This window comes from Neofelis nebulosa, chromosome 3 (assembly GCF_028018385.1).
Source record: "Neofelis nebulosa isolate mNeoNeb1 chromosome 3, mNeoNeb1.pri, whole genome shotgun sequence".
NCBI classification, from domain to species: Eukaryota; Metazoa; Chordata; class Mammalia; order Carnivora; family Felidae; genus Neofelis; species Neofelis nebulosa.
The window spans coordinates 7,886,912-7,898,513 of NC_080784.1; the positions used below are offsets into that span (position 1 = coordinate 7,886,912).

Below are 11,602 nucleotides of genomic sequence, written 5' to 3' on the forward strand. Positions count from 1 at the left end.
AATCTCCTAGCAAAGCTGGGAACCACTGGTTTTGTCTGTCTCGCCGCTGCAGGTAGGGGAGAATGGAGGGTGACAACCCCTCCAGCAGCCTTTGGAGGAGATACAAGTACCCAGATGTCCCAGCCATGGAGGGCCACGGAAGAGCAGACAGCAGAAGGGCAGCCAGATGGTTTGGGACGACACAATGCTAGGGGCTTATTGTTTGTCAGAGTCCGTGCTTCTGGGCGCCATATGTAGGTCTGGAGCCCTGCCTTCTTGGGACGGGGCCCTGCCCCATCAGCCAGCTGTCTCATCTCCCCAAAGCTGCTGGGTCTTAGTTGGCCTGGATGCTCAGGGCTTGGGGTTCCTTTCGGGTTCCCCGTGTTTGCACACGCCTACTTCCAGCTGATTTTCTTCTCTTTCTGGCTGGTCACCTCTGCCTCCTAGGACTCCAAACTATCTCATGAGGCCCAGTATCTGTACCTACATTCACTAAGGGAAATCTCTTCTCTGTGTCTCAAGTCCATAGGTTTACTATTATTGTCAATATAGTCAATAGGTATGAGTGTCAGTATCACATGCTTATCATCATGATTGCTGATACGCATCGGTTTTTATTATGACCGATTATTATTGTTATTACCGATTATAATTGTGATTCTATCTTACAGCATGGCATATAGCTTCTCTATTCAGGAAGGGCATCTGGCTGCCAGACACGACTACAAGGGTCCCCTACAGACACACAGACACACAGCTGCCTCAATTGAGGTGTCACAAGGGCGCCCAAAGACCACCCAAGCTCCTGGAAGCATTTCTAGTCCCTTCAGTGGCCCCAGAAATCCTGTTACCACGCTGGAAGGCACAGGAAGGTCCACCTGCCTGCCTGAGTGACTTTGGGGTTTTCTAAGTCCTACCGGAAGCCCTCAGTGTCCTATAAGTTGACTACAAAATTATAACCCATGGGGCACCTGGGTGGCTCAGTCAGTTAAGCATCTGACTTCAGCTCAGATCATGATGTCATGGTTTGTGAGTTTGAGCCCCATGTCTACAATGACAGTGCAAAACCTGCTTGGGATTCTCCCTCTTTCCTCTCTCTCTGCCCCTCCTCCCTCTCAAAATAAATAAATAAACTTAAAAAATCATAATCAATAAGAAAAAATAGATGAATACTGTTACTAAGAAAATACTCGTAAGAATAATAATGATTAACAATGAAAATGAAATGATAATCAACATAATGATTATAATAACACCACCACTACTAATGACAAGAACAATAAACCTAAGGTAATGGGAGGTGAGAGTACAGACTCCCCTGTATGAATGGCAAGGGACCAGTTTCTGGCCTCATGGGATAGTTTGAGGCCAGAGTCCAAGGTCTGAACAAAGAAAAAAAATTAAGGCAGAAAGTAGCAGCAGAGGAAAAGAGAGAGCCGAGGAGAAGGATGTGAGTGAACTTGGGAGCTCCGTGCACAAAGCTCAGAGGGGTGTCCTGAGGAAAACAGAGGGACTTCAGTCCTGGGCCTGCCCATCACTGCACACCCACCGGGTTTCAGAAGTTCTGCCTTCTGGATGACGGGGCTGGGCTCCAAGCAGGGAAGGCAGGAGCCAGACCCACCCTCCGCACATAGAGGCCCCAACTATACCTACGTTAGGTCCCAGCATTGCCTCAGCTCTCGCTGCCTGGATGCCCTTCCAACAGCTCTTCCCCACAGAACCCTGGGGGACTTGTTTGGGGGAGGCCAGGCAGGGCAACTGCAGGGGGGCTGTGGGAAGGTGTCGTCAATGCTGTTCCTGGACCAGCAGGGGGCGACAGACCAACACAAGTAGTTCAAGGATGCCCTGACCTACTTCATGAAGGCCATCCTTGCTCAGGCCAGAGGGTCATCATCTCTGCACCTTCCAGGGCAGTAGCTGCATTTCCAAGACACCTGAAGGTACTTAGACTATTTCCAGAGGTTCAGAAAGGCCTAGGACACTCTTCAGGTGTGGCAATGGCAGTTTCTGTGCTCTGAGTGGACATCAAATTCTAAGGAGGCACATGCCAGTATAGACACCCTGTCCGTCCTTCCCAGGACAACAGGGCAGTTCCCAGGACCCTGAGTAGACTTAGAAGAAAATTTTGTGATAGATCTTCCTGGGTCATCGATGCCAGAACAAGAGGTGCTGGCATCGTGAGGGGACTTGCAAACTTTTAGGGGTTCAGCAGATCAAGAGTGCTCCCCCTGGACACCCTGTCTGCCTACAGAAGAGTCTTGGGAATGCCATGGATGTCATTCATGACTCATCCATGCCTGCAGGAGTGGATCCTGTGCCCCAGAGTTAGCTTAGAGCATTTAGTGCTGACTTGGATGTGACAAGGAGACAGGACAGCAAACGTGGTTGCTGGGTCCTCAGGGGTATTGCCACATTTTTCCAGAGGCTCTGGAAGTGCAAGGATACCCAGGCAGTGGAGTGAGAGTAGGGTTGCAGCTGGCATGTGCGCGTCTGAAATCATCTTCAGTAAATCATGCAGCCTTAATCAACAGTCAGCCTCTCTTCAGTGTTGCATAACCCCACAAAAATGACCCACAGTAAGAATGGTAATAATTAATAAAAAATAATGGTGAATAACAATCAGAACTATTATGATAATGAACAAAGTGACAGAAATACTAATGAATTTAGTAGTTACAGTAATATTAAACTAAGGAGGTAGCGATCATGGTACATCCTCCTCTACGTGAATGACGAGGCACACATATGGGGTGGGTTGGAGTCAGAGTCCTAAGACTGCACCACTCCCTGTGTTCCATGGTTGTACATGTGAGCCACAGGAGGGAGAGGGTAGCTGTCAGCAGGCATGCGTGAGCACAGAGACCCGTGCATGGACCTCTTCAGGAGAAGAATACTGAGCGGAGGGTGAAGGGCTCTGGTCCTGCACTGTTGTCAGTCGCAAAACCCAAACATGAGATTTATCCTAAGACAAGCGAACTTAGGATTTTCTGATATTGGAGCTACAAAGAAGCTTCGAGAATATTCAAGTTTACACCTTCCAATGAGTATTCCAGAATAAATTTCAGAGTAATTACCAGGGAGCCTTGTTCAAGCAGACTTCCAGGCTCCACCCCACCCTACCACACTGAAAATGTTGAGAGTGCATCTACACGTCCACATTAAACAGCAACTTTCCCTGTTAGTCGCACACACAATAATGATTAAGAGACCCCCGATGTGGATTCAACAGACCCAGATCTGTATGGGTGCTGTGGATATCCAAGGAAGACAATCTTCTGCCAACGTCCATACGCCTAGTCAGTAGCAGGTCTGGAGATCCAGCACCTCCATCCAGACCTTGTGTTTTCACGTTCAGTGGCATGTCACTGCCCCGCATTGTTCCATTTCATGAGGAGCGTTTGAAAGTAAATGACCATGTGATTCACGCTTCGAGGAGCAAAGTGTGATCCCCACAAGTAAGAAGCCCACACCTTCGTGGGGGAGGTACGCGTGTGTTCAGCAGACTAACACACGGGGTGGTAAGCACCGTCCCAGGAGCAGGGCACCAAGGGCATTCAGACCAGGAGCGAGCAAGGTGGTTATTATTAGGAAAGCCCGGGCAGCATTCACCGACAAAATGTCTAGTCACTAACTAACCCGACTGGTTTCTCCTTGTAACTTGATATAGATGGCTCTGTTCCTACACTTTGATCTGCCACCAAGGTGTTTGGAGCTTCTGTCCCCATTTAATAAGCTTTTCTGATCAAACGGTGCACCCACGTCCTGCTACTGAACTGAGTGTCCGACCGAACAAGGATGCCCAGTCTTCCCTTGAAGGCAATTGTGTATGCGTAGAACACCTGGGTCCATGAATATCCCTAATGAGGTACAGAAGGGTGCTTATCATCCAGACAAAGACATTCTGCCAGTGCTGGAGAGCCGCAGACGGAAGTCCTCTCTGCCTCTCGGAAATGAAGCCAAGCTTTCTCCTCTCTCCAGCCCTCCTCTTTACCGTTGTCTATGAGCCAAGTTCTACCAGGTAACAAAAGAAACTTTGCCGAAGTCTTGGTAAGAGTCGAGTGCCTGAGACCTTATGGGGATCCAGTACTTGGAGCAAAATCGCCGTCACCTGAACCCCGAGCAGCGGGCTCGCAGGAAACCGGAGGACCCCATGGCTGGGACCTGCAGCCACCTGACTCATCAGTCCCCACTAGCAGCTCTCAGTCAGATGAAGGGAAGTCAGGGTGCTTTAAGTGTCTGAAACCCTCTTTGCTCCACCACTGAAGATGGATTTAATTAGGCAAGTTTACCAGTATTTTCTAGATCCACATAACCCCCCAAATGGGGCATTCTTCTAATAATTGTTGGTTTCCAAGGTCCTCTACCTACCTGCAGCAAAAGTCCAGGGTATTCCAAGGTACCCTGGTGGGGCGTAAGAGCCCCACCAGAGCTGTATGGGCCCCGGCAGAGGGATGAGCAAGGGGGTCTCCTCGAAAGGCTCACTCTGATCTCAGAAATGTCCAATCCTTTGCTCCTTCTTGCTGCTGGTGTCCTGTGCTTGACTCTGTCCCTTGAGGTTCCACCCCAACCCCTAGTTTTTTCCCCCCTTTCCGATATCTAGTCTTATAAAGTTAAACTTAAACACAGGCATCAGCAACGACACCCCAGTGGAGTGTATCTTCCTGCATTCAGTGTGCAAACATGGATCACGGGTGTGAGGCACCCTGCACAGACATGTAATTGGATGGGCACTCCTTGCTTTCACCCAAGGAAGTGGCCAGATACCCAAAATGGATCACTAAATTCCCTAAAACTCGGGACCTGTAGCTCCAAGGAGGCACGAGCAACGTAGTGCTCTCCATCAAGTGGAATGTCTTGTCATCTGCTCCTGACAATTCGGGGCCTCGAGGATCGGGAAGGGATAGGAAAACAGGCACAGATAAGAGGAGCTGGGCCGTCCTCTTATTCGTCAGGGAACTGTTGACTCCTGCGTTTTATGTTGTTTGCAAAAGGATGCTTCCCAAAATTTCCACCAGAAAATATAATGGGAGGCACGCCTAGTCTCGGTGAATCCCGACTTCCCCAGCGAAGCCTGGGTTTTAAGGGACTGCTTACTGCGAACAGGTAGACAGTACTTTAGGTTGGTGGGGAGGGTACGGCTTATAAAGTGGCTGCAACTCGGTTCCAGGAGAGCTACTCTGGAGGAAGCAGCGGGGGCGAGATTTTGGGTGCGCAGAGGCTGGGGGTGGGAAGCCGGTCCAGTTTATCAGATACTGTCAGGCTCCCACAGTAGGGGAGGCCCTTACCAGGAAGCAGGCATGCCAAGGAAGATATGATGGCCCCTGATTCCCAAGAAGTCACAGGCCAGTCACTTTGGTGGCTGTATAGCCCAGGAGAGAGTCACCAAGCCCCAAAACAGAGCTGTGGCACAGGATGAAGGAGAGCTTCCCTAAGTGAGAGGTGGGAGAGGAATAAGACATGACAAAAGAGTGACAAAAGCCAAAGGCAACACAAGGTTGGAATGCTTCAGGACCTCCGCCCTGCAGAAGCAGGCTTTGGATGGAAAATCACGGCAGCAGTATGGTACTGGGAGTGTCTGAGGCTGTCTCTCCAGGGCTTTCATTGCATCTTGCCCTTAGTAATAATCTGTGTGTGTGCATGTGTGTGAAGTATATCCACCGTTCCACACGCACAAGGGTTTGGGCGTGAACAACAGTCTGGAATCATACCTCTGGGTCATACCTCCATCCCACTGTGAAGAGCTAATAAGTAAAAGCCTGGCTGAGCTCATTATGAATTAACTTGAAAATGTTTCTCTTATTTAAAGGGAAGAATAAGTATTCTTTTATTTATTTATTTTTAATGTTTATCTTTAAGACAGAGGGAGAGGCAGAGAGAGAGGGAGACACAGAATCTGAAGCAGGCTCCAAGCTCTGAGCTGTCAGCACAGAGCCCAACGTGGGGTGGGGCTCAAACTCACAAACTGCGAGATCATGACCTGAGCCACCCAGGCGCCCCAGAATAAGTATTCTTTTAAACGATGCAGAAGTATTTTCTTACCAAAACAAAAGAGCATTTATCCTTGTTACAATGAGCAGAGAAGCTATGTATGACAGGTGCAGATACCATAAAATCATTAACTGTCGTTGACAAGGTCTCAATGTTCTAGTCTATTGTTTGTACTTTATAGAGGAAAAGTCAAGGCTGTGAAAACTGAGGGCCTCAGCATAAGAGACTCTTAAAAACTGAGAACAAACTGAGGGTTGATGGGGGGTGGGAGGGCGGGGAAGGTGGGTGATGGGTATTGAGGAGGGCACCTTTTGGGATGAGCACTGGGTGTTGTATGGAAACCAATTTGACAATAAACTTCATATATGGAAAAAAAAAAGTGAGGGCCTCCCCCAGGCTGCAGGAGGGAGCTAACTGTCACTCAAGGCTTAGTCTTCACCTCCTCCCCGCCAGGGCTCCACTGTCCTGCCTCCTTTCTCGGACTCCCGGACCTGGTGACAGGTGAAGCCATATCCGAGGACATTAACTCAGGAGCACACAGAGCTGGGAACTTCAGCTTAAAATGTCCACGTGGCATTGCCACAGACCTGTCTGATTGGTACTTACTAAGCGGTCATCCTCACTAACCAGATGGGTTGCATGGAAGATAGGAAATGAAGTCTTACAGCTTCCAAATTTTGAAAACTAATTCTTTTTTCTTTTGTTTTCAGTCACTCAACCAAAAGAAAGGAAAGTAGTGTTGTGTTTAGAAAAGCAGAGGCAAACCCGTTTCCGATACCTGTGCTGGGTGCACTGGGATCTCTCCTGCTGCCCTCAGGGGTCGTTTGCAGCGGGACTGAAGCTTTTCCTTGGGAAGCCAGGAGAGGGGAGGGGGATACCGAGTGGAAGCATGAAGGGGAAATACAATGGGGCCGAGAACACAGCTCCACCTCTGTCCCGCTCCCGCCCTCACCCAATCATCGAGCTTGGCCAAGGTGCTTCTTTTTCCCTTGGCCTCATTTCCTCACCTGGAAGTTGACTAAGCAGACCAGATCCTCTTTTGTGCACATGGTGACTCTAGCTTCTGTTTTGAAAGCAAAAAGCTAGATATGACATTGTGCAATCTACAAGATTCACTAGCAAAGAACAATTTTAAAAAAGTAAGAAAAATGCCTTTGGGGTGCCTGGGTGGCATCCGGGCTTCAGCTCAGGTCATGATCTTGCAGTTTATGGGTTTGGGTCCCGAGCTGAGCTCTGTAGTAAAAGCTCGGAGCTTGGAGCCTGCTCGAATTCTGTGTCTCCCTATCTCTCTGCCCCCCTCCCCCTCTCTCAAAAAATAAATAAATAGTAAAAAAAAAAATTGTTTTTAATTCAGGGAGTCTTATAAATAGTTACAATAACCCTCCTTTCTGCACAGCCAGGGGCAAATTCAAGGAGATCTGTGAGCGCCCAAATGGCTCCTGCCAGGAATTTTGCCTTGAAAAAGAAGTCCACGCCGGGCAATGTTTAAATGGCCTAACATGCTGCCTGCCCATGGGGAATGAGCCCTTCATCGAGCCTACAACACCCAAGGAAAGATGAATTCTTTTTGAAGCTTTGTGTTTCTTTTGACACTTTATTCTCTCTTCTGTGCTCTCTCTCTCTCTCTCTCTTTCTGTCTTTTCACAGGGATTCTTATGGAGTCCTCAATAAATAATAAAGCAAAACTAGCAAGCACAAGACCAACTTCAAAAGTTCATCTTGTACATTTTCACTCCATTACTGTTTGGTCCCCATCTTTCTGTCGGGTGTGGACAAGCTTCTAGTTAAGTGACCAGGGTTGGGTGGGGGAGCTGTGATCATACCTATCTTTTGCCAGGCACTGCTGCCCCCGAACCCAGCATCTGGGGGTACCGCTCCCCTTCCCACTGGCAAAATGCGTTACCTCCTTCCATGCAGCCTCATGGCATCTCTTCCCTGACAAAGAGGCAACGTACAGGAAATTTTCCCAGACAGAGCAGCACCCAGATACAAGACAACCTCTTCTACATTCTTTCCAGAGGTAGCGCTCTGGCCTGTCCATGTGTTTCTGGCTGAGATCCATGGAATTTCTCAAGTTCCGACTTTCACTGGGCATGGCCATTCAGCTTTCCTTCCATCCTGTAAGCCACTGCATTGCTCCATCTGCCTGCTCTAACAAATTACCACAGATCTTTGTTTTGTTAAAGCAAAAACAATTCATTATCTGACAGCTCTGTTGGTCAGAATCTAACCAGAGATCCATGGACGTGGATCTCAAAGGGGTAAAATCAAGGTATCAGCAGGGCTGAGTTCCCTTCTGGAAGCTCTACGGCTCCCTTCCTCCATGGTTAGGGCAGCAATGGTGGAATGTTCCTGTGCATCATGGGCCATCGTGCTTCACCCATCTTTAAAGCCAACACCAGGCTTTAATCCTTCTCACATCCTAACACTCAAAACTAACCTTCAGCCTCTCTCTTCCCTTTTTTAAGGAGGCTTGTCATTAAATTGGGCCCACCTAGATAATTTAAGGTAATCTCCCTATTTTAAGATCAGCCGACTGGGATCTTCAGTTCCAACTTCCAGGGCAACCTCCTTTGCCATGTGAGGTGACATATTCACAGGTTCCAGGGATGGATGGATGAAGTCAATGTCATACACACACAGACACAATGGAATATTACTCGGCCACGAAAATAAGGGGATCCTGCCATTTATGACAACATGGATGGATCCTGATGGCATTACATACACTAAGCGAAATAATTCAGAAAGACACAGCAAGACAGATGCCATCTGAATTTACTTATATGTGTAATTCAAAGAAAAAAAAACACAACAAACTCATTGATATAGGGAAAGACTGGCAGTTGCCAGAGGCAGGGGTTGGGGGATGTGTGGTGAAATGGATGAAGGGGGTCAAAAGGTATGAACCCCCAGTTATAAAATAAATAAGCCCTCAGGGTGTCATGTACAGCACTCGACTATAGTTAATAATACTACACGTTTGGAAGTTGCTAAAAGAGTAAAACTTAAAAGTTCTCATCACAAGGAAACGTTTGTAACTGTGTGTGCTGACAGATGTTAATAAGACTTACTGTGGTGATCACTTCACAATACAGACATACATTGAATCATTATGTGGTACACCTGAAGCGAATATAATGTTATGTATCAATTATATCTCAATAAAAATTTTTCTTTTTCGGTTATCAGTAACATGAGAGGACATTCAGTAAGCATATCAAAGATCTGAATAAGATGACCACCAACTTAATCTAATTAATATTATTTAAAAACTTCACACAACCACAGAATAAACATTCTTTTTAAGTTTGTTTATTTAATTTTGGGAGACAGAGAAAGAGAGTGCATGTGAGTAGGGGAGGGGCAGAGACAGAGGGTGAGAGAATCCCAAGCAGGCTTTATGCCATCAGCACAAAGCCCGACATGGGACTCGATCTCACAAACCATGAGATCATGACTTGAGCCAAAATCAAGAGTTGGACACCCAACCAACTGAGCCACCCAGGTGCCCCAAACATTCTTTTTAAGTGTGCACTTACCAATATAAACCACAAAACAAGTCTTGATAAACAAAATTATCGAAATCATACAAAGTATGTTCTGCAACCCTAACAAAAGTAAAGTAGAAACCAATATTCAGTATTGGGGAAATTCCCATATATTTGGAAATTAAACAATGCACTCTGAATAAAAATGAGTAAGCATTTTGAACTGAGTAAAAAAGAAAGCACATCATATCAGAATGTGTGGAATAAAGCTAAATTAGCATTTTGAAATACATTGTAGTATCCATATGTTCACATTGCCAAAGAAGAGAAAATCTAAAATAAGAAAGACAGGAGAGTAATAAGGATAATAAGAAAAATTTATTAAACAGAAAATCAACAGAGAGCAAAGATGAAATCAAAAGCTGGTTCATTGGAAAGATCAATAAAATGTACAAACCCCTTATGTGCTGATCTGAGAGAAAGTCAAGGGAGAAACTAAACACAAATGACCAACATCAGTAATAAAAGAAAGGAACACATCTTGGATCAATAAGAAGGTCTTACTGGGCATAGCTTTATGTCATTAAATTCAACAACTTTGGTGGAAAAGGGTAAATTCCTTTAAAGAAACAAACTACCAAAACTTAAGAAAGAAGAAAAGGCAAAACCATATGGACAGAAAGATAAGTGGTGGTCAAGGGCTGGAGGTCTGAGCCGTTGACTGCACAAAGAGAGGAAGAAAGGTAAGGGAGCCATCCAATGCATGATTGTGATGCTGGTTACACGACTACATGCATTTTTCAAAACTCATAGAAATGTACACTGAATTTCAGGATGCCTGGCTGGCTCAGTCAGAAAAGCATGTGACTCTTGATCTCGGGGTCATGAGTTTGAGTCCCATGTTGAGTGCAGAGATTACTAAAAAAAAAATAAATAGGGGTACCTGAGTGTTTCAGTCAGTTAAGCATCCAAGCATGGCTCAGGTCATGATCTCACAGTTCATGACTTCGAGCCCCACATCAGGCTTTGTGCTGACAGTTTGGATCCTGGAGCCTGCTTTGGATTCTGTGTCTCCCTCTCTCTATGCCCCTTCCCCTGTTGCACTCTGTCTGTCTGTCTCTCTCTCTCAGAAAACAAAAATTAAAACAAATAAATAAACTTAAAAAAGAAAGAAATGTACACTAAATTTTAATGAATAAAATTTTACTGCGTATAAGGGATAGCCCAATAATTCTGACTTAAAATACAACAGAGCAAATATCATGTCTTCCTGTCTTAGAGTTTTGCTGTTCCCTTTACATAACTCTAATAACTTGTGCCTCCTTTTCATTAAGCAGCAGTGCCATGATAGGATTCATTTATAAGAATCTGTTTTATTTGTCCACCTAGAACATGGTCCTCCAGAGTAACCACAGCTTCTATCCCCATAACTTCCCTGGATTCTTGAGGCCTGGCTCAACTACAGGGGCAGACAACAACCCCGAGGAGGTCCAGTCATGCAGAGAACCCACCTCATTCTCTCTCACAGTCCAAAGTATAAAGCCCTGTGCACTGATAACGGGGTAGCAGACAAAGAATCCTGTGCGGCCCGGCTCCGGATACATTCACGTAACCTTCATTTCTTCCTAGGTTCTTTCAAAGTCAGCTGCACCTGATAACGTTAGAGCCAAGCCTCAGCCCTAAGAATTGGGCCAAACAGCCAGAGAAAAACAAACCTTGCATGAGGATTTAGATGTCATAAACCAGAAGTCCCGACAGGACAAGGTTTGGCCCCAGCACAGAACTGGCGATGTCTGGAGACACTGTAGTTCTGACCATTAGAAAGGCACTACTGGCATCTAATGGCCGGGGGCCAGGGATGATACTAAACACCCTACGGTGGACAGGGATGACCTTGAAGACAGAGAAATAAGAATTATCTGTCCCCAATGTCGACAGTGCTGAGGTTGAAAAACTGCTATAGGCTTTGAGGCAATGAGAAGAACCAGAAGAAGATCAATGTCTTGCCTCAAGAGCACGTCCTGGCCTCCCTAGGAGACCCCAGATCACCTGTAAGTAGGTATGAGGCGCCAACCCACTCCCACATCTATTCTTCTGAATTAAAGGCATAGCCTTTAATTCATGGGCACGCAGCATAGGAAAGA

General features: G+C 46.4%; 1 protein-coding gene across 1 annotated transcript; it reads left to right on the plus strand.

Annotated features, from left to right (window-relative positions):
* Positions 1–6,856: 6,856 nt before the first annotated feature.
* On the plus strand, positions 6,857–7,527 carry DEFB108B (defensin beta 108B). The gene is made up of 2 exons (XM_058719739.1): positions 6,857–6,941; positions 7,364–7,527. Exons 1-2 carry the CDS (start codon positions 6,857–6,859, stop codon positions 7,525–7,527), a joined length of 249 nt encoding a protein of 82 aa, XP_058575722.1.
* Positions 7,528–11,602: the final 4,075 nt, after the last annotated feature.

What these genes read in the sequence shown, in the direction of transcription:
- DEFB108B (XM_058719739.1), top strand. Translation starts at nt 6,857, where the DNA reads ATGAAGGGGAAATACAATGGGGCCGAGAACACAGCTCCACCTCTGTCC. An exon ending in AATCATCGAGCTTGGCCAAG is followed by an intron (nt 6,942 to 7,363) that starts GTGCTTCTTTTT and finishes CTTTCTGCACAG; the next exon opens with CCAGGGGCAAATTCAAGGAG.